Source organism: Gallinula chloropus (assembly GCF_964237585.1).
Source record: "Gallinula chloropus genome assembly, chromosome: 6".
In the NCBI taxonomy this organism is placed as follows: Eukaryota; Metazoa; Chordata; class Aves; order Gruiformes; family Rallidae; genus Gallinula; species Gallinula chloropus.
Genome location: NC_140091.1, coordinates 1764726 through 1789933, shown reverse-complemented (window position 1 = coordinate 1789933; position 25208 = coordinate 1764726). Strand labels below are relative to the sequence as shown.

Below are 25208 nucleotides of genomic sequence, written 5' to 3'. Positions count from 1 at the left end.
ATGGTTTATAATGGTTAGTACACCTAAGAGCCTTAATTTTCAATTTATTTCAAAGCTTAGACAAAGATCTTTAGATTTGCTTTTAAAGATGGAATGCTGAAAAGCCAGGATTTCTGGAAAGGAGACTCTGTACTTTCTAAAGATGTTTCCTGCCTTCAAAAAGAAGTAAAATTAGTGCCAGCAAGCAGCAATCCCTTGAAACAATTTCTCTACTTAATTTACTGTCAGGTTAGCATTATCTTTTTGAGATGCTTTGCTATGGATAGAACAGTGACCCAAGTAACAGAGGAGAACTTCCAAACTGGTTCCAAACCCAAATGTGCTTCCAGAGAGCGCGCTGTACAGACAAACCATCCAATTACTCTGCCACCAACCCAAAGTGAAAAGTCAATTAACAGCTCTTCCTTGCCTCCTGAAGCATGGAGGACATTTCCCAGTTGCCTCTTCCCTGGCATTTTATTTTATCCTGGCAGTTACAACTTAGAAACAGGTAAATAACAGCGCTGCTGGAAAGAAAAAGTATGTATCCTTGTTGCTTAGCAATTGCTCTCAACACAAGGAAGAGCAGCCTCTGATGAGGAATTGTGTGCTTGAAACTACTGTTTTCCACCTGTGTTGGTTACTCTAATTAAAATATTAAAATATATGTAAGCCTTCTGGGATCCTAGGTGCTTTGCTGAGGTAGAAAGCTTGTATAAAACTCACCAAAGTATACTTAAACTTCTGAAAATTTCCTTAACTGTCCTTGTTCTTCCAAGGGGGTTGATTTTCCTGCCAGCACTACCAGGCCCTTTTCTTTAATCATCTTTTTTCATGGTGAAAACCTCTGCATTTGTATGACTGGTTTCTTCTCTGATGAGCTGAAATTACGTGGAAGTTACTCTTGGACTTCCTGATCCTGTCACACACAACAATCTGTAACAGTAGTCAAATTATTGCATTACACTGTGTTAGTGGGACATCAGAGAAGTTCAGGGAACTGTGAGGTGCTTGCTGACTGATTTCTGTTTGAATATTAGGGGAACCTTGGTAAACTGATCCTTGTACCTGGTAATCCCTCCTGGTGCTCTCATAACCTCAGCAAGCATAGCAAAATTAATTCTTCACAATCACTGCCAAGTTTATTCTGATACTGAGCTTTCATGCCAGACAGCTCAAGTCCCTTGAGGTGTTATTGTTCTCACCTCTTCTTGGCTTATCCTGGAGTAAAGCAGCAGGACTTGACAGAATTCCAGTACTAGAAAGCAGTAGAGACTACCCAGATGTTGGCTGTGTGGTCCTCTGCAACATCAGAAGCTGGCAGAGTGAAGGATGGTGGCTGAAACAGAGTGAGCTGTTCTACAGCCTTTTTGGGTCACTGTTGGCTCCTGTTGCCACCAAGATCTGAAAGATGTTTAACAGAAGAGATATCTGGTACTTATGGTCAACCCTCAAAATACTGTGAGGTTGTGAACCAAGCAGCTCATGTCCTAGACCTCAGTTGGACAAGCACCAGCCGTGCCCAGAGCAGTGGGTGGCACTTCACAGAATCACAGGGTTGGAAAAGCCCTTTAAGCTCCTGGAGTCCAACTGTCCCTGTCCTGTGCTGCCCCAGATCCCTGAGCACCTCATCTCCCCTCTGTTAAACACCCCCAGGGCTGGGGACTCAGCCCCCTCCCTGGGCAGCCTGTGCCACAGCCCCACAACTCTGCCAGGGAAGAACTTTGCCCTCCCAGCTGAGCTGACCCTGCCCTGGGGCAGCTTGAGCCCATTGCCCCTTGTCCCATCTCCTGGCCCCTGGCTGCAGAGACCATCGCCCACCTCTCTGCACCCTCCTGGCAGGGCAGGGGAGGTGGGGAGAAGGTCTCCCCTCAGCCTCCTCTTCTCCAGGCTCAACACCCCCAGCTCCCTCAGCCGCTCCTCAGAGGATTTGCCCTCCAGCCCCTTCCCCAGCCTGGTTGCCCTTCTCTGCACTTGCTCCAGGTCCTCCCTGTCCTTCTGATGGTGAGGAGCCCAGAACTGGACCCAGCACTCGAGGTGCAGCCTCACCAGTGCCCAGTACGAGTACTTGGTCTTGTCTTTCTTTAGGCTTCCAGAAGGGAGAGCAGAGGCTCGCTTCCCCCCACCTTCTCCTTTTCCCATCTCATTACCTTCATCCTTCTTGCATTTCCTTGCTCCATCAGCAGCCTTCATACATCTCTCCACAGGCTGGGGGCCTTGACATCTCATTACTCATTTATGGCTGGCCGAGTAACGAGCAGCGCTCCCTTAATGGACACTGGTTCTGAGCTGCCTCTGCACTGAGGTAAAGTGGGTACTCTGTGAGGAGCATGGCGTGCCACTGATGGCTTGTTGCAGAGAGCTCTGAGAGGAGAGGTTCCCTTTATTCTCCCTGCCATTTAAAGCCTTTATGATCCTTCACTCATGTCAGATGTATTCTCACAAAACCCTGCCAACACCCCATTTTGCTTCCTGGGGAGTTTAGAAAGTTCATTTCTCTTTTTTTTTTCTGTTTGGAATTCCAGGTTCTCAGCATTTGTGGGGGTTTTATTTCTCATTCAGTGTAGCTCTGGAGCTTCTCTTTGTCTCTCACAGGCTGCCAGTACAGTTGAGATGTAGAATAACACATCGTGGTCTAACACATCATAATTCCTAAAGCATTAAATGTTCCCTGCCACTGTGTGAAGCCAGGCTCAGAGAGTTGGGGCTGTACAGCCTGGAGAAGACTCCAGGAGATCTTACAGCACCTTCCAGTCTCTACAAGGAAGCTGGGGAGGGATGTTTTAGGAGGTCAGGGAGTGATAGGATGAGGGGGAATGGGTTGAAATTGGAAGGGGGGAGATTTAGATTGGGTGCTACAAAGAAATTCTGCACTGTGAGGATGGTGAGTTCATGAGACAAGGTGCCCAGGGAGGTGGTGGCTGCCCCATCCCTGGAGGTGTTGAAGGCTGGGTTGGGCTCTTCATCAGCCTGGTCTGGTGCGAGGTCTCCCTGCCTGTGGCAGGGGGTGGGACTTGATCTTTAAGGTCCCTTCCAGCCCAAAGCATTCCATGATGATTCTATGAACCTCTCATTCTCAGGTCACGCTGCTGTTTCCAGTATCCTGAGGTTCCTTAGGATCCTCAGGCAGGATGTTCTGCTCTTTCTCTTGAAATGTGAATGGTGAAGAGCGTAGGAGCAGGATGGGTAGGTGTGTGGGACAGGGTACGATGGGGAAGCTCTCTACAGGAGGCCTTCTGCTGGAACCTGGGGAAGGCACAGGAACGTTTTTGTCAAGTGTTTTGAGTTAGAGAGGATGTAGAGGGACTGGGTGGGGGGCAGGATTTGTTGTGTAATCACTGCCTGTACTGTGCCATCAGCCTCTTGCGTGCAGATCAGATCACCCTCAACGCAGGCTGCCTGGACTTGCACTTACCTGGCTTCTCCTCCTTCAAAAAGGTTTATTCTGTGTGCCTTTAAGGTCACCTACTTTTGAGCAGTTAAAAGATGCTCTGCCACTCCCTGTAGCATTGTGTTCTTACTGTCAGCACCGAATCTTGCCTGTAGCTTCCTCACCTAGATATTTTCTTTTTATTTTGCTAGCCTTGCAAGTGTACAAGTTGTTTTCATGGGTTTATGTCCAGACAAAACCCTCTTGGCTTTTGTATTTCTAAATACATATATTGCTTAAATTAACATGAATTAATGTACATTGTCTTTGTGGAGAGGTGCTGGATCCCCCATCCTTTGGTGTTTCCCCCTGTTTTCTCTCCCAGTGCTGACTGCTGGGTCGGGGCTGTGCAGTGCCTGGCAGTGATTTTACCCTTTGACCACGCGTAGATCCCAGCAGAGCAAAGCCAGCTGCTTGGGCAGCGTTCAGCTTCACCCTCAGAGCCTGCATTCTCACAGGCTTTGTTCCTGCAGTATATATTATTGCCGTTTTATTTATTTACTGATTATTTTTTCCTCCCAGACCTTTTCTTCCCAGCCCACCCTGAGCGCTGCGCACATCTTCATCCCAGCCAGCGCTGCCGCCGTCCCCGGGGTCGCTCTGGGTGTGCTCAGGGTGTGCTCAGTGGTGCCTGGGAACAATGTCACTGTGTTAGACGCCTCGTTAAAATTTCATGAGAATCTGACACGCTCATAACACAACACAGAGCCGACCAGAGTCCACTTGTCAAAATAATCCCGAGCCAATAAGCATGTCATGGGTGGAGCTACTGCAATACGGGTAAAACTAATTCTGAATGGAGACCTATTTATTAAACATACTGGTCCTGAATGAACCAGGTTACTGGGCTGGTGGCAGACTGGGGGAATTCCTTGATTTTCTTAGTGCACGCTGAAAAAAAATCCAGTGTTTTTCTGTGAGGTCTGTGCAGCCCAAACGCTTTAGGAAAGGGATTGATCGGGGAGCTGGGTGTTTATGAATTTTTCATGAGCTGGTGTGCGGGGCTGAATGGCTCCGGCGCGCGTCGGTGTGTAGCTGGCAGGCGAGCCGCATCCACACAGCGCCTGCTGACACAGAAACACTTTGGCGCATTTTCAGAGGGGAGAGCTGGGCTGATAAAGGGTTTTCTGCCAGCCCTGGCTTCTCCTCCTTCCATTCCTGCTGCCGCTGCTTCGGGCAGCCTTTCCATTGGGAGCCCAGCCTTGCGAATGAGCTGGGGCAGCTCAGCCGATCCACCAGCGGTTTTAATCTGCGGCGATGCCTGTGTGAACACGTTTTTGTTCCCTTCTCTGAATGGTGAGAGCTCACGTAACGCCTGAGCTATGACAGCAAAAGATTCTTCCAGGGAACTCGCTACTCCGGAGTCGGAGATTTACATAAGGACTTTCAAAGAACAAATGCATTTAGAGCTCGAGCTTCCCAAGCTGCCGGGGAACAGACCGACCTCTCCCAAAATCTCTCCTCGCAGCTCACCGAGGAACTCTCCCTGCTTCTTCAGAAAGTTGCTGGTGAATAAAAGCATCCGCCAGCGTCGTCGCTTCACGGTGGCACATACATGGTAAGATCTGCTGGCTACCAGCACGGGCTCAACCCAACAGTCTGCGTGGCTGTGGGCTTAACCAGGGGGGGAACAGGTTTAAAAAGGAGCTGAGGTTCATTCACTGTGTGGAATGAATAGAGCAGAAGGCAGTCAAAGTATGTATAATGCAGTGCCTCCACGGTTGCCATTCAGCTTCTGCTCCCCAGAAGAAACCCAGCCCGTTATTCATGTGTGCCTTGGTTAATCTCTGTGGAACAAAGGCAGCAGCTGGTAACTTTCCTAGGCGTTATGTTGTTGTAGGTAGAACACATGAATTGGTTTCACAGCCTTCAAGACATGGTGGGTTGTGGTTTCTTTCCCTTGCCCCCATCAGCTCTGGGTGACTGCGGATGAGAGCGCAACGCAGACCGGGTGATTTGGGCAGCGTACACCTGGGGTTAAATCCTGGAGAGAGGGCTTTGACTTCCCCATGAGGGGCTTCTAAAAACAGTTCTTGCTGGCTGCAAATATCCCTTCTTCCAGTCATTTTTTTCTAAAGAAATTCTGGCTACAAGTCGTCTTTTTCCCTCCCTTCAAATTACTAACCCCAAATAGTCAATTTGCATGCCATTACTGCTGATTGTGAGCTGCCTCTGACTGTTAGTTATCCTGGGTAAGCCGTGCCATAAACAGTAATTAAAATATATAGTTCAGGAAAATCTATGGCAATCTCATTGGTTCATTTGCTAAATTTACTCTCCACGAGATTCAGATGGTCCAGTGTTTGAATTCCAGAAGTCTCTGCAAATATTCACTACTTGACTGTGGGAATGAAACCAGAAAACTTTCAGTATCAGGAGTATTTTGAAGCCCTGCTTCCACATCTAGACCCGTTCCTTTCCTGTTCTGTCAGTTGAATCAGAGGAGGGAAAATGAGGCTTGTCTGTCCCCTTTGTGTCTCTGTGGGCTGCTTGCTTTGGGATAGCTGAGATACCCATCCTTGTCTGCCTGTTTTAAAAATAGAGCATAATTTTAAAAGGGATTTTTTTGAGCAATGCTGGAGTATCTCAAAGCTGTACATCCTTCTGAAGCAAGTTAGTGATTGCTTAGAGTGGATCTGGAGCTCTCACAGTGGATCTGTGCTGTTAAACAGGGAGAAAAACAAGAGGAAAAACTGACAACTTTGGTACCAGGGAGTCAGACTGGGTAGAACTGAGATAACTGATTTCTAATTGTATTTTATTTAAATGCAGTTTGAAATGCCATTGGGGTGCAGCAGCATTCAGTTCAAATTAGAACTGTGCAGCCACTCTGCCTTTTTTAATTATTACTTTTGAACATCCAGGCATTAAGAACAGCCACCCGAACTGGTTCCATGCTGGGATGGGTTTGGTGTGTTCTTCAGCATCCTCTAGAATTGTAACTGGTTCCAGGCAGCGGTGTGTAGGGTTTATACACATCCATCCCCTTGAACATCTCTCAGCATCGAGACAGCGGGGTGCTGCTCAGCTTACACCCCCCAGCATGTTTTGGGAGGTGCTGTACTGTGGGAAGGCAGTGCTGCTGGGAACTGAGTGGAGAGGAGTGTGGTCGTGCTCAGTGCAGGGCACTGGTGGTGTTTGGTGGGAAGAATAAAGAATATCCATGTATATGATTCTATTGTATGTATGGTGACCTGTGATAGAACCTGAGGGAATAAAGCTGAAAAAGGGGAAGTTTGGGTTGGTTATTAGGCAGAGGCTCTTCACTGAGAGGGTGGGTCAAGCACTGGCACAGGCTCCCCAGGGAAGGGGTCACATTCAGCCACTGAGTTCAAGAAGCATCTGGACGATGCCCTCAGTGCCATATCTGACTTGGCTGGGCCTGTGTGGAACCAGAGGTTGGCCTCGATGATCCTTATGGGTCCCTTCCAGCTCAGGGGATTCTATGATTCTGTGATGTCCGTTCTATGATGAATAGATGTGTGTGTGTGTGTGTGTGTGTGTGTGCACACGTAGTTACAGGTGCCACTGATAAAGTCTGTTTGAATCAACTTGCAAAGGAGGTGGCATCAATCAAAGTTCCTTTTTCTTAACAGAGTGATGGAATATTCTCACACTCTTTCCATTTTAAAGAAGTTTTTAGTATCAGGTGGTTATAAAGTGCAGCATAAGGACAAGGGGGATGGATTAAAGCTGAAGGAGAGGAGGTTTAAATTATATATTAGGGGGAAGTTCTTTGCAGAGAGAGTGGTGAGGGGCTGGAAGGGGCTGCCCAGAGAGGGGTGGGTGTCCCATCCCTGGGGGTGTTCAAGGCCAGGTTGGCTGGGTCCCTGGGCAACCTTGTGTAGCTCCAGGCCTGGAGGTTGGTGTCCCTGCCTGTGGCAGGGGGTTGGAGCTCTGTGATCCTTGGGGTCCCTTCCAACCCAGACCAGCCTGTGATTCTATGATGCTATAGGGATTTTAACCTTAGGCTAGGTGGAAAGTGGTGGAGAAACAAAGACAAATCACACTTGAGTGTGAGGGCATGTTTAATGCAGCCAAAACACAGAGCAAACCCAGATGTATTCTCAGTTTGCTTCAGCATGTTATAAAACAGGAGGGGATTTAAATGATCTCAGCATGATACAGCCCTGCCCTGGAAGGCCTGTCCAGCTGTTCCCTGTGTGTTGGGGATGGGGTACTTCAGCTGTGGAACTGCCTCTGCCTGTTGGATGGCAGCGTGTCGTACAGCACACGAAAGCATCCTCACCTGCAGCAGGCAAAGGTGCTGCTTACATAAGGTGCTGTCTGTGCCGAGCTGGGAAGTGGCTGTTGGGTGGCAAAGGATTTACCTCTGGAGTAACCAAGTACCAGCTGCACAGTGATACTGAGCAAGGGAATGAATTCATGATGTGGGGTATCATCTAATGTGTGACTTCCAGAGCCTTGTGAACAGTGAACGTCCTCGCTTTGGGGGTTAGTGGTGTAGCAAATTATGGTCTGTCACCATCTTTATCATCCTTGCTTATGTTGTTACTTGAGGAATCTTCTGTTCACTCTCTGTGCTCCTGATTTTTGGTGTTGTCTCCTGCTCTTCTCCTTTCTTGTTTAACTAATTGCCTTTTCTAGGCATTTTCCTTCTTCTAGAACTGAACACATTTCACCTTCTTCTTCCTGCTGCTGGTGAAATCTCAGTTGTCACCAGTTTTCTCCAACATCCAGTCATCAGATCTAATCCAACAGGACAAAGAGGGGAAAACCTTCAAATCTGGTTTCTTTTTTAAGGTCAGGCCATGACTCAGGTGCTTCTGGACTTCTCTTTTCCTTGGGGTTCAGCTCTCACAACAGTACATGACCAATGTGGCAGGACACTTACCTTCAGATGTTTGTTGAGCTGATCCCTTCCTGCCCCAACCCTCTTATCTATCTCTCCACAGCTGGTGTGGCTGTCTTTAGACACATCATTCCTGTAAAATAACAGTGCCAAAACTCTTGACCCTTCCATCTTTTTCCTCCATTAGAATCCATGTGTCCTTATTTTTAACTCCAACATCTTGTCCTGGAGATCCTGAAAGCCCACATCCTGTTTCTTCTTTGTTGATAGTTCCCTTGGTAGCAGCTACATTTTGGGGCTTTTATGAGGAAAAAGGGAGGCAGTAGGTGACATCTCTTCCTACCAGTTAGTAGCCAGCTCACTTTTGAATGTGCAGTGCAACCTGGATGTAGAGTTCCCTCTGTAGTCACCGGAGAGAGGACAGCATCTCCAGAAGACAAGGAGATATGTGGTCCAGCAGCATGTTCCCTCTCCACCACTCGCAGTCTGTGCTCCCTGCTTAGCCCAAGGACTTTCAAAGCAATAGTTTTAAAAACAGCTTTTATTTGCTACAGGTCTGCCACCTTATCTTTTATCCAGTAATACTGCTGGGGCCACTGGGTTACACCCAAAGCAAGGTCCTTCCCAGCAATGTCCTGCAAGATCCTGAGGACCTTGTAAGAAACGTCGATATTGGTGCATGCTGCTGCTTTAAATACTTAAATATTCTTTAAATTCTTAAATATTCTTTAAATTTTCTTTAAATATTTATCTTAAGGGTTATATCTCTTTAGTAATGCATATGCAAGCTAGATGATGTCGCTTCTTAATGTATAGGCAGTCACTGGCTGTGTTGTGTGATGAGGGCTAGGCTTTTGATCAGGTGATTGCTAGGATATGATGTTTGTTGTGTCTCTTAATTAAGACTTTAGTGGGTTTTTTTCAGTTTAATTCACATTAACCTTTGATCATCCTTGTGGTTTTAAGCCTGTTTTGTCTTTCTACCTGTTACCTCAGGTATGAAGAACATAAAGGACAGAGCAGGAATGTTGTATGGGGGAAATCTTGCTCTGGTTTTCCTTTGGGTTACCCTGCAATGCAATTAAACCACTTTGCTTTTTAAAACAGGATGTAAATGTAAAATATAAATCATGTGCTAGCCTTAATCTTTTGAAAACATTATCTGTTTTCATTACACAGTAATCTTCAGTGGTGAAATTTAGGAAGTTAAATAGTATGGCACGATCCAGTCAGGGGGGGTGGGTAGCATTTGAGCTTTTTCCAAGCCTGATGAATAACAACCGATCTCTTTAATTACTTGAAGCTGCACAATGTGCTGCAGGCAAATCAAAGCTATCAGGAGATGTCACGTTTTGTTTTGCTTTCTGATCATTGTGCCTCTGGAGCCAAATCAGAAAGACTTCACCTTGTGGCAGCCCGCGCTGGTGGGAAGGGTGTTTCAGCAAGTTCAGGCTTTGGAGGCTGGCTGAATGCCTGAACTAGCTGAGGGTAACAGGTTTCTATGACCCATGAATTTCCCTGGTGATCTGGTCACAGTATGGTGGTGTGTCTGAGCTGAAGTCATCTGGTGGAGTGGAGCTCCTGGTGGGACCTTGTCGCAGTTGGGGACCCTTCAGCACCAAACCCTAACACGTCCGGCTGTGGTGAGGTGGGATCTGCCCTCCTTGGCACCCTGAGCACCAGAGCCCCTCACCTGAGACCTCCTGGCCACCTTCATCCCTTACTTGGACTAGAGGAACTGGCTTTTGCTTTGAGAGAAAGCTCTCCCCACAGCCTCTCTCCCTGAAAGTACCACGTGATGTGCTTTTGGACACATTTCAGTGTTGCTCTCTCTATATATATAGCAGGATGCATTCCCATAGTTCTTGTCTCTACTTCATGAGCTGGTCTGTTTGTGTTTCTCACTGAGTGTTGATGTGATTTCAAGCTTTCTTTTTTCTTTTTTTTTCCATCTCATTTTGGAGACATAGGATGATTCTCTTGCTTTCTGGAGTTTCTCTTTCCAACTGTGTCTGTTATTGGACACGCTGTGTTGCTCAGTTATCTACCGAAACTCTTAGGAGAAACAATCTGAAGTGAGAGTAGGGAGAAGGATGGGGGAAGAAACAGAAGGTTCTGCTCTTTTTTTTTTTCTCTGCTGAATACATTCTCCCATCTGTCCTGAGGAGAGTTCTGAGCACTAGCAGTGAGTGGTAGGAAGGATTCCCAAGAACATGAAGATGGGGTGGGAAGACTTCAGACAACAGAAGTAAGCTCACAGGACGAACACAGGACCACCCATGTAATCTTTAGGTCTGTTCTGATGGTGTATCTTCCCTCTCAACCCTGGCTGCATCTGTGGATGACAAAAAGGAGAAACTTCTTTCATCCCACAGCCACTTCCTTGGGAAAACACAGTGTTAAAATACTCTGGAGCTTCACAGTGGAGATTGACACAGAATACAATGGGTTATGGTGTTAATGATAACTGGCTTTTTCTCTGAGTGGGGGGAGATAGGGAGTGGAGCTGTTCTCAGACATAAATGCTACTTCTGGAGTCTGGAAGACATTTGGGTGAGTCTTCATTATTTACAGTGTGCTGATCTGGGAGGAATATCGATTTGGAGACATTTCATGACTTACTGTGGTGCCCCAGACCCACCTGGAGAATCCACACCCTCCTACCCTCAGACGTGAGCTTAACAGCTGAGTTAATTATTTCTGTACCAAAATGGTTCCTGGAGGGAGCTTGACTGACGAATTTAGCTGTGTTGAAAGCTCTGTTGGTGTGTGAAACCTGCTGCTGTGATAGCAGCTACAGCCTTGTGCTGAGTGGTTCCAGGTTTGTGGCTCACGTGCTCGGGTTGGTTGCCAGGACCGACTGATAAACCACGAGTGTGTCTGACACACAAGTTATGCAGTGTAGCTTGGCTTCACCACAGATCTGTATGTTCTCTGCTCCATCACTGGGTGGATTTTTAATCTTTTTTTGGCTTTTTTTTTTTTTGGTTTCTGGATAACCCCAGCCAGCTCTCCTCAACAGCCTCTGTGTTTGACTCATGTTGCCTGACGTTACCTGCTGAGAACATCGTGTGGGTTCCACGATGGCAGTGTCTCTGTGCTGCATGGTGTGGGCCTGGGGGTGGTTTGGTAGGTCAGGTTGGTAGGTTCTTCTGTAATTATCATAGTAGGAGCAGTCCTCGAGTCAAAAAATCAGTTGAGGGTAAAACATGGATGGTGTTCTTGGTGGAGGTGGGCTGAAGCCATGCTGTGGGAAACACTCTGCTGATTCTGTGGAGAGTCAATGTGATGAGGGAACTGAGGGTGCTCAGCCTGGAGAAGAGGAAGCTGAGGGGAGACACCCTGCCCTGCCAGGAGGGTGCAGAGAGGTGGGGGCTAACCTCTTCTGCCTAGTGGCAAGTGGTAGGACAAGAGGAAACGGCATTAAGTTGCTCTAGGAAAGGATTAGGTTGGATATTAGGACAAAACTTCTTCCCAGAGAGGGTTGTTAGACACTGGAATGGGCTACCCAGGGAAGTGGTAGAGTCTCCATCCTCGGAGGAATTTAAAAGGCAGCTAGATGTGGTGCTGAGGGACATGGGTTACTGATGGTTGTCAGGTTAGGGTGATGGTTGGACCTGATGATCTACAGGTTCCCTTCCAACCAAGACAATTCTGTGGTTCTCTGGCAGGTGGGTTTGCAAACATGGGTTTGGAGATGTATGAAGGAGAGAGCAGACATGGGAAGGTACAATGTGAAGGTTACAGTTGCTCTCAATTTCCTGTTGCTATACCTGAATGGGTGTGATGTACAAACTGTAAATATCACACCTGAGCTCTGCTCATGGGGTGCTGTGACTCACCAAGTTTATGAAGCAGTGGGCAGCATTGCCTGACACGTGTGAGGTCCTGTCTGGCACAAGGCTGGGACTGGTAACAAATAATGAGTGTTTGTGAGATGAACTGAAATAGTGACACACACAAGCATAATGCTGAAATAAAGCAAGAAAATTGGTGCAGTAGCAGCTGGTAATGGTTTGGGGTGAAATATTGTTGTATCTACCCAGACATGAAATTATTAATGTATATTCCAAGAAATCCATGCATAGATTCAATCTCTTCCACTGGGAAGCACTGGAAGAAAACTTCATATTGAAGTTTTCAAGTCTCACAACTTCTTTTGTTCTCCCAAACACTCCCAGTTGGCATTGCTGAGGGGCAGAGCAGATATTAAACACTAGAAGAGAAATGCACTGGAGAAACAGCGATACATTTGGCTGATATATTTTCTTCTTATGGTAAAAAAAAATCCCCCTGTGGGTTTTTTGTGTTGGGCAAAATATCAGATTGATCTACTGGTATCTCCTGATGAATACAGACCTCCCTCATGTTGTGGTGTGCTTGGGATGTCATGGATACTCACCCCTGTCACTAGGTTGGTGTATTTAAATAGGAATCTGCTCACAACTACCTGCCAGGAGGGTGCAGAGAGGTGGGCGATGGTCTCTGCAGCCAGGGGCCAGGAGATGGGACAAGGGGCAATGGGCTCAAGCTGCCCCAGGGCAGGGTCAGCTCAGCTGGGAGGGCAAAGTTCTTCCCTGGCAGAGCTGTGGGGCTGTGGCACAGGCTGCCCAGGGAGGGGGCTGAGTCCCCAGCCCTGGGGGTGTTTAACAGAGGGGAGATGAGGTGCTCAGGGAGCTGGGGCAGCACAGGACAGGGATGGTTGGATTTGATGGGCTTAAAGGGCTTTTCCAACCTGGTGATTCTGTGAATTGAGTTTGACCCAGTTTGCTTTGAGTTTTGACTGTTTCCAATAGAACTGATGGAGAAGAAATGTGGGAACTTGGGGTTAGGAGGATGGCAAGAGCCTGGAGGTTCCTCAGCCATTAAATAAGATGAGGAGGGAGGGAAGACATGCAGATAGAGGGAGGGGACAGTGCCAAGGGACCAAAATGTACAGCTGGAGGGGTTTTGTGACATCACAGCCAACATCAGAGCAGGAAAAGGAACTATTTGAAAACTTCCCAGTGGTGCTCAGGGGCTTGTGTGGCTTGAGAGGCAGAGAGCCTTACTGGGAATGGTGGAACTGAGATGGATGAGCAGAGCTGAGCAAGGGCGTCACGTCTGCAGGGCTGGACTGACCGCCCCTGCCACCAGACGTATCCATCAGCTGCTATCTCAGCAGCTCCCCTCTCTGCCCACTGGCTTTGCTGTCATTGTCAGAGAGCACCAGGGACATGGAGATGTTTTCACTTTCTCTTTTATTGCCACAATAATCTGCTGCAGTAGAAGCTGCCTGTTTTGCTCCCATCTAGAACTTGTATGGACTAGGAAGCTTGCATGGGTAGCATTAGGATGCCTGCCCTCACTAGAACAGAGCTCACCTTTCTCTGTTTGATGTAGCATTGTGTGAAGACCACCTCTCTCCCTCTTCCTTTTTCCATATTGTTTTGTTCCCCCCCAAGCTGCCTTTCATCATGCCAGAGCTTCACCACAGCTCTCTCACAATGGGTTTAAATGCTGTGAAGGCAAAGCATCTGCACAGCCCTTAATGGAATTAAACAGGAACCATTTCACCAGCGTGCCCTGAATCAGCCTGGATTCATGGGGGTGGGGGGGAAGAGGGTTTTGTTGCACTTCCAGTAGCTCCATGTGTCCAGCGTGCTGTAGGTGGGTTATTGCTCAGGTGATGATGGCTTCTCATTGTGTACAGAGGCTGATGGTGCAGGCTCCTGCTCTGGATACAGATGCACTGCAGGTAGAGGCTTGCATGTGTGTACGCTGAGTAATTTCCATTTCACTGCAGATTTGTCTTGGTACAGTAACTCCTTAGCATTCCAGCTTTATCGATTGCTGACATAGCTCTCTGTCTAGACATTAGCCTGGAAAAAACAAGCTGAAATCATACCTCCTGAAAGGAAACACAAGCAGGCATTAATCTCATTTTATCAGGAAAAGAAATCAATTGATTTTGCTCTCATCTCGGGCACAGCTTTGACACTGATGCAGGTTGAGACAAGTACAGCCAAAATGTTTCAGAAATTACCTCCTTTTATGACACTAGCAGGCAGTTTGAGTCACAGATTCTCCTTTTATGATACAAGCAGGTAGTTTGAGATTCATGGATTCTCCTTTTATGCTACCAGCAGGCAGTTTTTACCCTGGTATCGTAGCATTTGTTGTATGTTCTCAAAACGTGCAGGGTATAGTTTGCAAATTAAGGGTTGCTCGCTGCCTTTTCAATACCTAAAGTACCACATCTGAAAATCAGAAAGGTTTTCTGCTGCTGCATCCTTTCAGGAAGCTTTAACGAGCCCTGCATAAGAGGGTAATAATTGCATAATGATGGACGGCCTCATTAGGTGAGAGGGAAAGTTTTTTCTTGCAGAACAGTAATGCAAAATCGCCTCATTAGGTGAAAGGGGAAGTTTTCTTTCAGAACAATAATGCAACATCAACTCTTCCATTTTATTGGATTCATTATTACCGGGGTAATTAGGGAGCCTGAACCTGTACCAAACCCAGAGCCACAGAGCTGAGGTCTGAGGGGGCTTGGCAGCGTTCAGAAGGCATTCAGGCCTTGGAGGTTCAAGGGTGTTTTCAGATCTCTGTGCCTTAAAAACAGTGTATTAAGTCAAATTAGTTGTTACCATTTCTAGTTAATGCTTATCACAGCCCTAATTATGCAGGGGTGGCTGAAGTTCTGTCTGTCAGGAGCTGTGTGTTTCTCTGTTCTAAGCAAGATGGGGGGGGAAGAGGGGAAAGAGTTACCTAAATGTACAAGTTCAAAGCATCCTGCCCTACATTGCTGAGATCAGCAGCCCCCTTGCTTATCCAGGGATTATTTGATTGTGGGTTTTTTTTTCTGAGGGGGATGGGTAAAGGATGAAAGACAATCAAATGTGACATGTGGAAATGCAAGAAGAGGTCAGAAAGGGACACAAAGCCAAGGGAAAGGAGAGAATGGGGGTGGACAGGAGCTGGACAGCACACTAATCCTGGGGGACAGGGGCTTGGGATGACTCTGCATCGATCCTCACTGACGCAATCGCTGTTTGTCCCTGGCATGTCAGCTGTCCTCAGGCAGCTACTGCTCCCAGAGCCAGCTGCTGGAATTAAAGAGCAATGCCACTGGAAGAGGCGAGTCTTTGGAGCCCTGAGCCTGTGTTCTTCTCAGCCTCCCAGGCCTGGCCATCACCTCTGAAACCCCCTTGGGATTCAGGCTTTGGGGGAAGCTTTGTCTGCTGCTCTCAGGTGAGGACCTGGGGTTACTAGCCCACACCCTTCGTGCCTCCAGGGGCTTTGCATCTGCAAATACTTGGGAACTCTTCACAGTTGTGCTGCCAGCCCTGAGGTGGCTGGCAAAGCTGGCAGCCATCTACTCTCCAGTTACACTTCAGTGCCAGTTTCCTAATCTTTATTAAACCATCCTTAAGAGATTTGAGTGGCCCCAAGACTCACAAACATATATGCAGTCTGTTACTGTTCAGATGTTGCAGAAAGCAACGTGGGGACTAATTAACCTAGCTGGGAAAGTAAAATTAAGTAAAACAATGCTGTAAAACTTCTGGGAGCATACCCAGTGCTCACAGCATGAGACACTCCTGTTCCTGGCCTTACCCTTATCTTCAGAAACAGGAATTTTCTCCTGAAAAATCGGGTTCCCGTGAGTTTTCATAGCAATAGGATTTGCTTTTAAGAGGCTTAGGTAGTGTTCTCTAGCAGAAGTACTTGCTTAAAGATGTAGAGGCCTGTGATGGTGAGGCATTGTGCTGGAGAGCCCTGGACAAGCATCTGCTTCTCCTGGCTCAGTGCTGTAGGTCTCCCTTAGTCCAGCATTTCAAGTTCATTCTCTGCCCAGTGTTGCAGATGGATTTTACAATGCTGGTGATTTCCTAAGAGTAGGCTAAGAGCACAGAGCAGGTAGTGTTGTTCTGACTTAGAGATCACTGTATTGGCAGCTCTTCTTGCAGCTTCAGATTAATTGATTTAGCTCATCTGGGCATACAAATTCCCGTGGGATTCCCTTACCTCACAACCTGGTGCCTGTTTCTACCAGTGACTGTTCACACTGCAGCCTTCACAGAAGCAGAAATAGCAGCAGAATGACCAGGAACAGGAGCAGTGAGAGTTAGAGCAGCGCTTCCTCTGTCCTCAAGCCGAGCTGTTCTTGTGCACGGCAGACAGAGGCACCTCCCAGCTGATGGGTAAATGGCACCGTGCTCAGTGTGAGACTCACACTGCTCCTGCTAATGGCTGAGTGACTGGGAGTCAGGAGTTCATACAGAATCACAGAGCTGTGGGGGTTGGAAGGGCCCTCCAGAGCCCATGGGGTCCAACCCCCTGCCCAAGCAGGGTCCCTAGGACAGGTCAGGGCTGGAATCTCTCCAGAGAAGGAGACTCCACACCCCAGGGCAGCCTGTCCCAGGGCTCCCTCACCCTCACTGGGAAGAAGTTCTTCCCCACATTGGGGGGGAACTCCCTGTGCTCCAGCTTGAGCCCATCGCCCCTTGTCCTGTCCCCACAGACACTGAGCAGAGGCTGCCCATGGCCCCTGTGTCCCACCCTTCAGCTATTGATAAACACTGATCAGATCCCCTCTCAGGCTTCTTCTCTGCGGGCTGAACAGCCCCAGCTCCCTCAGCCTTTCCTCCCAGGGGAGATGCTCCAGGCCTTTAATCATCTTTGTAGCCTCCTCTGGACTCTCTCCCTGTCCTAGGGACCCTGCTTCGGCAGGGGGTTGGACCCGATGAGCTCTGGAGGACCATCCCAACCCCTACAACTCTGTGATTCTGTGAAATGTTGAGAAGAGTGTATGAGGACCACTCCTCCCATGTTAAGAGGTCTCTGCTGTCATGTTAGCAGTGAGATGCAGGTGATTACACGGGTCCAATGATAAGGAAGGATCAGAAGAGAGAAGATGGTACAGAATGGAGAAGGCCACATTGGAAGATACTCAGAAGGAGAAGTTGGTGTAACAAGAAGCCCACACTTTGTACAAACACAATCTTGAAATAGGCTTCTCTGGGGTGCAGTGTCTTGCCACTCTCTGGAGGCTGAGGATTTTAGCAGTCAGCTGCTGCCTTTTCTTCTGGCTTACCGAAGCCTTAGCCTATCATCTCCATAGACAGAAGGATGTGTTCTCCCTCCCACCCTTTCCCTCCAACAAGAACACAGTCCTAAATCACCAAGACTTAAGGCTTTACCTTGTTTTCAAGGAGGGATTGATGAAAATCTGCACTACTGTACTTGAAACCTGTCTCCATAAGGGAAAAAAGAGTATCTTTAAATGTCAGGCTCTGCTGTTTCTACAGCACATCCCCGAGAGCAGCTCGTGCAGCGCAGCGCGCGGCGGCGAGCGCGATACGCGGCGTGCCGCCCCGGACAATTATTAGCCCTTGTCTTGTACTTGTCAGTTGTTATTTTATGATGAAAAAAAAGAATTATAACAAGTGGTAAATGGTTTCAGTTTGGTCAGCCTGGCGTGAGCTGAATGTGAATCTTCTTCAGCTGTGCTTGGAAGGTGTTGAAGGTTTTATTTTGGAGACCAGGCTGTGTAATTTAAGTTGGAATTCTGTTTACTCAAAGCCTGTAAACTAGGACTCTGCAGAAGGCCACGAAAAAACATCAGGGCTCTGTTCATAGGATAGAACTATTTTCTACACAGTACTGTGTCCAGTTCTGGGCTCCTCACCATCAGAAGGACGTGGAGGACCTGGAGTGAGTCCAGGGAAGGGCAACCAGGCTGGGGAAGGGGCTGGAGGGAAAATCCTCTGAGGAGCAGCTGAGGGAGCTGGGGGTGTTGAGCCTGGAGAAGAGGAGGCTCAGGGGAGACCTTCTCCCCACCTCCCCTGCCCTGCCAGGAGGGTGCAGAGAGGTGGGCGATGGTCTCTGCAGCCAGGGGCCAGGAGATGGGACAAGGGGCAATGGGCTCAAGCTGCCCCAGGGCAGGGTCAGCTCAGCTGGGAGGGCAAAGTTCTTCCCTGGCAGAGTTGTGGGGCTGTGGCACAGGCTGCCCAGGGAGGGGCTGAGTCCCCAGCCCTGGGGGTGTTGAACAGAGGGGAGATGAGGTGCTCAGGGAGTGGAGTCAGCACAGGACAGGGATGGTTGGACTCCATGAGCTTAAAGGTCTTTTCCAACCTTATGATTCTGTGATTCTGTTGGGTTTTATTGTATTTGAGCACATTTGTATTGTTTAGGACTCACATAACGTTAACAGCTAACAGTGTTTGACAGCGTGCTCCCTTTGTAGCGCTCACTCAGAATAGCCTCAAGGTGGACTGGGGAAACAGGCTTGGTTTTAATGGTTGGTTAAAATAATTTAGAGTTAATTAAAAGGACTTAAGTTGATGTTGATTCAGGAAGTAAGATCTGAAAAATATTAGGACTGAAGATTGTGGGTCTGTTCTGGAATAAGAGATGTGGAAGAAATTGGAAATTCTCCCTGTGGCCCCAGATGACAATTGTGTGTCTGTGCTGGAGGATTCCTGTCCATCCTGATCTGGATCACTCACTCCCTCACCATCACCTCTATCACTCGACCTCTCGTCATTCAGCCTCAAATACCAGACCTGGCTTTTTACTCAGCCTTTTCCTGTATTCTCACTTCTTCTGAGATTTATCTAATAACGATAAACTTGGGAAACTGTGGGTCTTGTTTCTGTGCTGAAGGGATGGGAGGTGAATCACAGCATCACACAGAATCGTAGGGGTTGCAAGGGACCTCCAGAGCCCATGGGGTCCAACCCCCTGCCAAAGCAGGGTCCCTAGGACAGGGCAGGGCTGGAATCTCTCCAGAGAAGGAGACTCCACACCCCCTGGGCAGCCTGTCCCAGGGCTCCCTCACCCTCACTGGGAAGAAGTTCTTCCCCACATTGGGGGGAGAACTCCCTGTGCTCCAGCTTGAGCCCATCGCCCCTTGTCCTGTCCCCACAGACACTGAGCAGAGGCTGCCCATGTCCCCCTGTGTCCCACCCTTCAGCTATTGATAAACACTGATCAGATCCCCTCTCAGGCTTCTTCTCTGCAGGCTGAACAGCCCCAGCTCCCTCAGCCTTTCCTCCCAGGGGAGCTGCTCCAGGCCCTTCAGCATCTCTGTCCCTCCTCTGGACTCTCTCCAGGAGATCCCTGGCTGTTTGATCCCAGGGAGCCCAGCACTGGACACAATATGAATATGGTAGGAGATAGCCAGGCATGACATTGAGGGTCCTGTTGTTAGCTGAGTGTGGAAGTGAACTGGAAAAGATGAAAAACCTAAAAAAACCCTCATTTAAAGTGTGCATGACAAAATAAGGCAGATATTCACCAACCTTCAAGTGAGGCAATTTATGGGTGAAACGATTCAAAATTTACCAGCCTGTGAGAACAGGGCTGGGTTTTGAGGTTGTCCTGGGGATCAGTCAGTAGGAACTGAAAAACACTGTGAATGGAAAAGCAACTCACTGCCAAGCCAGTGAGAGTTGGAGGGTCAGCCTGGAGGTGTAAGTCCTGAGCCTGTAGTTGTTTGGTTGGGTTTTTTATTTATTGAATGATTCTTACCCAAACAAACCCTTTATTTCTGTGTTAAAAATCTAATTGCCAAGTTGTTAAAGATAAAATTACTCTGATAAGAAAGGTCATGCCTAATTCCCGATTTCCCTTGTTTAATGTGTTACAGAGGCAAAGAGAAAGAAATTCAAATCCTTTCAAGACTTTAGGGAAAATATTCCCTCTGTAATAAACACCACAGGGCTGTTCATTCAGATGTACTGGGGTGGAAACCCATTTCTTGGTGACAGAGCAATTGCTCGTTGTAAGTGAGTGGCAGCAGTCATTGTCAGAGCCAATTTTTTCCCCTTTCTTTATAAACCCAACAGTCCTGGGTAGTTAGGGATACAAACTTGAAATGGCATTGCCTGAGGCAAATAATACCCTGTCTGATGGGTTTGATTTTTGCAAAGATAACAAGCTGAGTTACATTTTTTTTTTTTACTTTCACTTATATTAATGGTTTGAGGAAAGGGAAGCTGAGAAACTGAACCAGATTATTAAATCAGCCTTTTATCATGCTGTTGCTTCAGGTGAAAGATAGTGATGCCTTCAGGAATCTCTTTTGGGGGAAAAAAGGGTATTAAGTGATATATAGTGAATATATAATGTGGTTTTGTTAGGTTTACAGCAACTGGGAGTGTTGGGGAGAGCATTTGGTTAAATATCTGATGAATAATTCAGGGTCACTAATTTATGAACCCTGGCATAAAGACTGAAAGCCAACTCCCAGAGTCTTAGACAAAGAGAATAAATACAGAGTGTTCAGCTAAAGTGATGCCTTGGAAAGCTGGAATCAAATCTCCCCAGCCTTGGTGCCTGTGAAGCAGGGATCCTGTAATGCAGCGCTGGGCACACAGGGGATCCAGCGCTCCTCCCAGTGTGTGCACCCAATATTCCAGGTGGAACCTGACCAGACCATGGAAGAGTAGGGGAGCAGGGCAGAGTAGACCTTTGAAAGGCATCAGCTGTTGGCTGAAAGGAGGAATGATTTAGTTCTGATAGGTTTTTCTCTCACCTATGTGCCTATGGCACTGGTGAAGTGCTAAGGGATGGGAGCAGAAGCTCTTTGGTATAAGGGCGCACAGAATCCCAGCCTGGTCTGGGTTGGGAGGGACCCCAAGGGTCCCAGAGCTCCAACCCCCTGCCACAGGCAGGGACACCAACCTCCAGGCCTGGAGCTACACAAGGTTTCCCAGTCTCCCATCCAACCTGGCCTTGGACATCTCCAGGGATGGGAACACCTCCATGGACGGGTGTAGGTGGAGTTCAGCACCTCCACATCCTTGCTGAGGAATTTGGGGGAATGGGTTTTATTGCACCAAAAATATCTGATGCATTTTTGATGCTGATGCTTCTGCCAGGCACGATAGGGAAGTGGAAAACAAAAGGGGAGGATGTCTCCCTGATGAGCTTGCAGTCTTAATTAACAAGACTTAACAAAAACAATTACCACAGATAAAGGTTGAAAAGAGATAGAAGAGATAAAAGTAAATCTCAAATAGGGACAAGATTTAAAGCTGGGATGTTGATGTTCAGGAATCCTCTGCTTCCCCTGAGAACAGCAGACACTCCTATGACTGATTTTCAGAGCAGCAAACAGCCTCTTTTCATCCCAGATTGCTTGATCTACATGGTCAGGAATTAAAACTCTGGATTTCAAAGCCAAATAGAGAATTCCAGAGACTCCTAGAACAGCTCATGGTAACATACGTCACCTTCTCGAGCAGCCCCCTTTGGAAGGCATTTTGGGTTTTGACCTGGCACCCTGTGCTGGGAATCCTACAGCTTGTACCTGGGGAGTAGATGTGCCTATTCCAAGGCAGAACCGCTCACAAAATGACAGGTGGCTTCAAAGCTTCAAGTTTTGGAGCTGTTCAGCACCCTTCAGTTGGCCCTTCCTTGCAACAGGGTTATCCATCAGGTAGCTCTTTAGTGGTATGTGCTGGGTACCTGGTTTGGGGGTATAATTTTTTAAAGAGACACATTTATTTATAAGAGGCAAGAGAAATATGGGGTTTTTTTGGGATTTGGGGATTTTTTGAAAGGTAATCTGGTCTTTTCTAGGACTTAGTGAGCCCATTAGGATCTGGGGGGACCCAGGAAACTCTAATGGTTGAGAATTTTGTGATGTTGAAAAAATTGATCTCTGCAGCTTCTTGCAGCTGAACCGAGTTTGGCTTCGTGCACTGAAGTTAAATTGATGTGATAACAGTGGCTGGTTCTGTCACCAATAATTCCTGCCTTGAGCAGGATATTAAAAAGGGCAAATGAATTAAAACTAGAGCTGCCACTAACTATGCTTTTTTTAATTTCACTTTCTTGATGTTAAATTAATTGTTGACTGAGATTATTTAGGTAGATTGGGTTTGTGCTAGGGTTTTAAATTAAGCCATTGTGGTGTTACTTAGCATGCAGAAAAGAGCCTTCCACATTTTGAAAAGGTCACCACTGTTAATCATTTCAGGAAGGCAATAAAATATTCTAGTAATGACTCAACTGAAAGGAATAACCAAGATTTAAAAACTACTTAGTGCTTCATCAGTGTGAGGGGGATAGAACGGAGCCTTTGCTGCAGTGGAAGACTGTTGGGTCCAAGCTGTTTGTTACTTCTGACTAACTCACATCATCAGCCTTTCTGTAGTCAACTCATTGTGTTGTACAGCTGAAGAATGTAACTCTTTAGGGTTGGGGGGGGTCTGTGCTTATTTAGGGATTTTGGGGTCTTTTTGGCTTATGCCACAGTTAAACAAATTGGAGGTTGACCATGGGTTTGATTTTGGACTCATGAGTCAGAGGTGCTTGCTCTAGGAGGTACTTGTGGTTGAGTTTGATTTTGAGGAGCTGCAGAGCTCCCAGTGGCTTCACTTTGAGCAAGTGAGAAACTTGTGCCCTTCCCTTCTGGTACCCCAAACTGGAATCAGACTTTGTGGGGTTTTAAGGTTTTCATCACTAATATCAGCATGATGCTCAGAGGGCTGGAGCAGCTCCCCTAGGGAGAGAGGCTGAGGGAGCTGGGCTGGGTCAGCCTGGAGAAGAGAAGGCTGTGGGGGGACCTCACTGCAGCCTCCCAGTCCCTGAAGGGACCCCAGGAACAGGAGGGGAATCAGCTTGTTAAAGGGCAGAGACTGGCAGGACAAGGGGCTGGAGTGAAGCTGGAGGAGGGAAGGGTGAGAGGAGAGACTGGGGGGAAGTTGTTTGCAGAGAGAGTGGTGAGGGGCTGGAAGGGGCTGCCCAGAGAGGGGGTGGGTGGCCCATCCCTGGGGGTGTTCAAGGCCAGGTTGGCTGGGGCCCTGGGCAACCTTGTGTAGCTCCAGGCCTGGAGGTTGGTGTCCCTGCCTGTGGCAGGGGGTTGGAGCTCTGTGACCCTTGGGGTCCCTTCCAACCCATGTCAGTCTATGATTCTATTATTCATGATCCTTTTGTGCTGCTGGGAATGGTGTTTGCTGTGGCATGGCCTTGATAAGGAGTCAGTGCAGACCAAGAGGAGCTGTGAGCACATGTAACATGTACCCAGTGCCACTGTTCCTGTTCAAAAATTATTATATATATATTTCCCATGACAGAATTTCCTTAATGAAAAGTTGTTGCGTGGCTCCTGGGAATGAGAGATCCTATCTTCACTTTTATTTTTAGTCATTTTTAGTCATCCTCTCAGCATCACATAATTATTTTTAATAATCATCTACTAACCTTCTCTTCAAGCTTCTTGGTGTTTGTGCTACTGGGATGGATGGGTATGGTTCAGCCAGAACTGACACTCTGAAGTAACTCAGAAGTAACTCAGAGTTGCTTGCTTGGCCATGCTGCTAAGGAGGTCTTCCAATCACCCTCAAAGTCTGTGAACCCTGAGGAGTTCCTTTAGCTCAGAGTTGAGGATTTAGTGGGATATTTATTGTATTTTTGGGATGTCTGACCCATGTTTAATTGCACTGTGTCCACACCCACTGGTCATCTGATTGTTATTGAGGGTTACATCCCACACTGGCTAAAGGATGCTCTGCCGAAGCACGTGTCATACTCTGCTCTCACAGGGCAAGAGGATCTCCTCATCCAGCACAAATCCTGCCCATTCCCACTCTAATAACCTGCTCAGCCCTGCCATACACAGATGAGTATTCCTGCAGGTCAGGAATTAATTCTCCCGAGTACCAGGGCTTCAGCTCCTTGATGGACTATCTGTACTTAGCAAACACTGTGGTCTAGAGGCTTCTTTCTAATACCCTGCATTTTTATTCTGCATTTCACCCCGTTATCCCTAGCAATGCTTCCATCTTTTACCACTCTGATATGTTTTTTCCTTCTTGTGTTAGTACCTGGCAACGAATGTTGACAATCAGCATAACTGTATTAGCTGTAACGTGCCTGAAAGATGAGTGTTTCCTTATTTTAATCTTTCTTTATCCCAATCCCACGGGGCCTTTTGTGCTTGTTTTCTAGTTCCTTTCAAGCCCATCTGATTTCTCCTTAGAGCACACTGTCACTTCAGGTGTCAGTAGTGGGTTTCTCTTTCTATGCCTGGAATAAACCTATCACATTAATATTTACTTATTTTTTTTCCTGATAAACGAGGGAATTTTAACGTTTTAGACACAGGACCTAAAGATCCAATTTCATCTGAGCATCCTGCTGTTCTTGCCTCTCCCAGGCTAATGTGTTTTCCTGAAGACAGTTCTTTAGCTGAGATTTTAATCAGCTGTAGCATCTCTGTTATTGTTCCTGCTTTCACCAGTCTGCACCTCAGAGAGAGCCTCTGAATCTGCATTCAAGCTGAGGTGGGATATATTGACTTGATGTTTTTAATCTTGCATTTAATTTCAGGAGCATGGGGGGGGACACACGACATCTTCCCATCTGTAAATGTTTTTGGAGATGCTGGCTAGCTTAAACAATTATTTTTTTCATTCTTTTTCATTCCACTGCAGTAATCCTTTCCTGAACTGGTTGGGTTGAGCTGTTCTGATTGGTGTGACATGTGGGGGCCTCCTGCTGCTGTACTTGGATTTACATTACGTGCAGGAGATTAATCTCCAGGTCATCAAGTTTGAGTCTTTTGAGGACAGACCAAGAGGAGTTTTCTGTGCTGAGTTTTACTGACTTGCTGTTGGTACAGAACGTGCCCTACCAACCTCCACCTAGTTCTACCTGTGTCTGTTGATTTGCAGTAGTCCAAGTCCTTGTATGTGAGCCCCACAGCACATGGGCAAGGCTGTGCTGTTAGTCCCTGGTGCCCCAGTGGGATGTGGTAGCGTTGGGCTGCAGTGCTGATGGAGAGCAGCAGGGATGGAAGTGGCTCTTGGCTCCTGTGGGACTTCATCTTGCAGCTTGAAGCATGAGTGGTGAACGTGGCTGGGTCTGAGGAGCAGAGTTATCACTCAGGTTCCTGCTTTGATACTCGGGGAGCTTGGAGGATGCCAGGGCCTGGGAGACTGGAGGTGAGACCTCAACTCAGTGAGGAGTGGGTGCTAGTAGCTGATAAGT

General features: G+C 47.5%; 1 protein-coding gene across 2 annotated transcripts in view; it reads left to right on the top strand.

The window, feature by feature from the left end:
* PDE4B (phosphodiesterase 4B) overlaps window positions 1–25208 on the top strand; it is a gene marked incomplete at its 5' end in the record, with an annotated part of 198424 nt that overhangs the window by 15226 nt on the left and 157990 nt on the right. Inside the window, one exon of one of the 2 annotated variants that reach the window (XM_084266010.1) lies at window positions 4732–4967. The exons of the other annotated variant lie outside the window; for it this stretch is intronic. Within the exon in view, the coding sequence (XP_084122136.1) occupies window positions 4732–4967 (236 nt within the window). Of the gene's footprint in view, window positions 1–4731; window positions 4968–25208 lie in introns of those variants that run through there. 2 annotated transcript variants of the gene reach the window in all.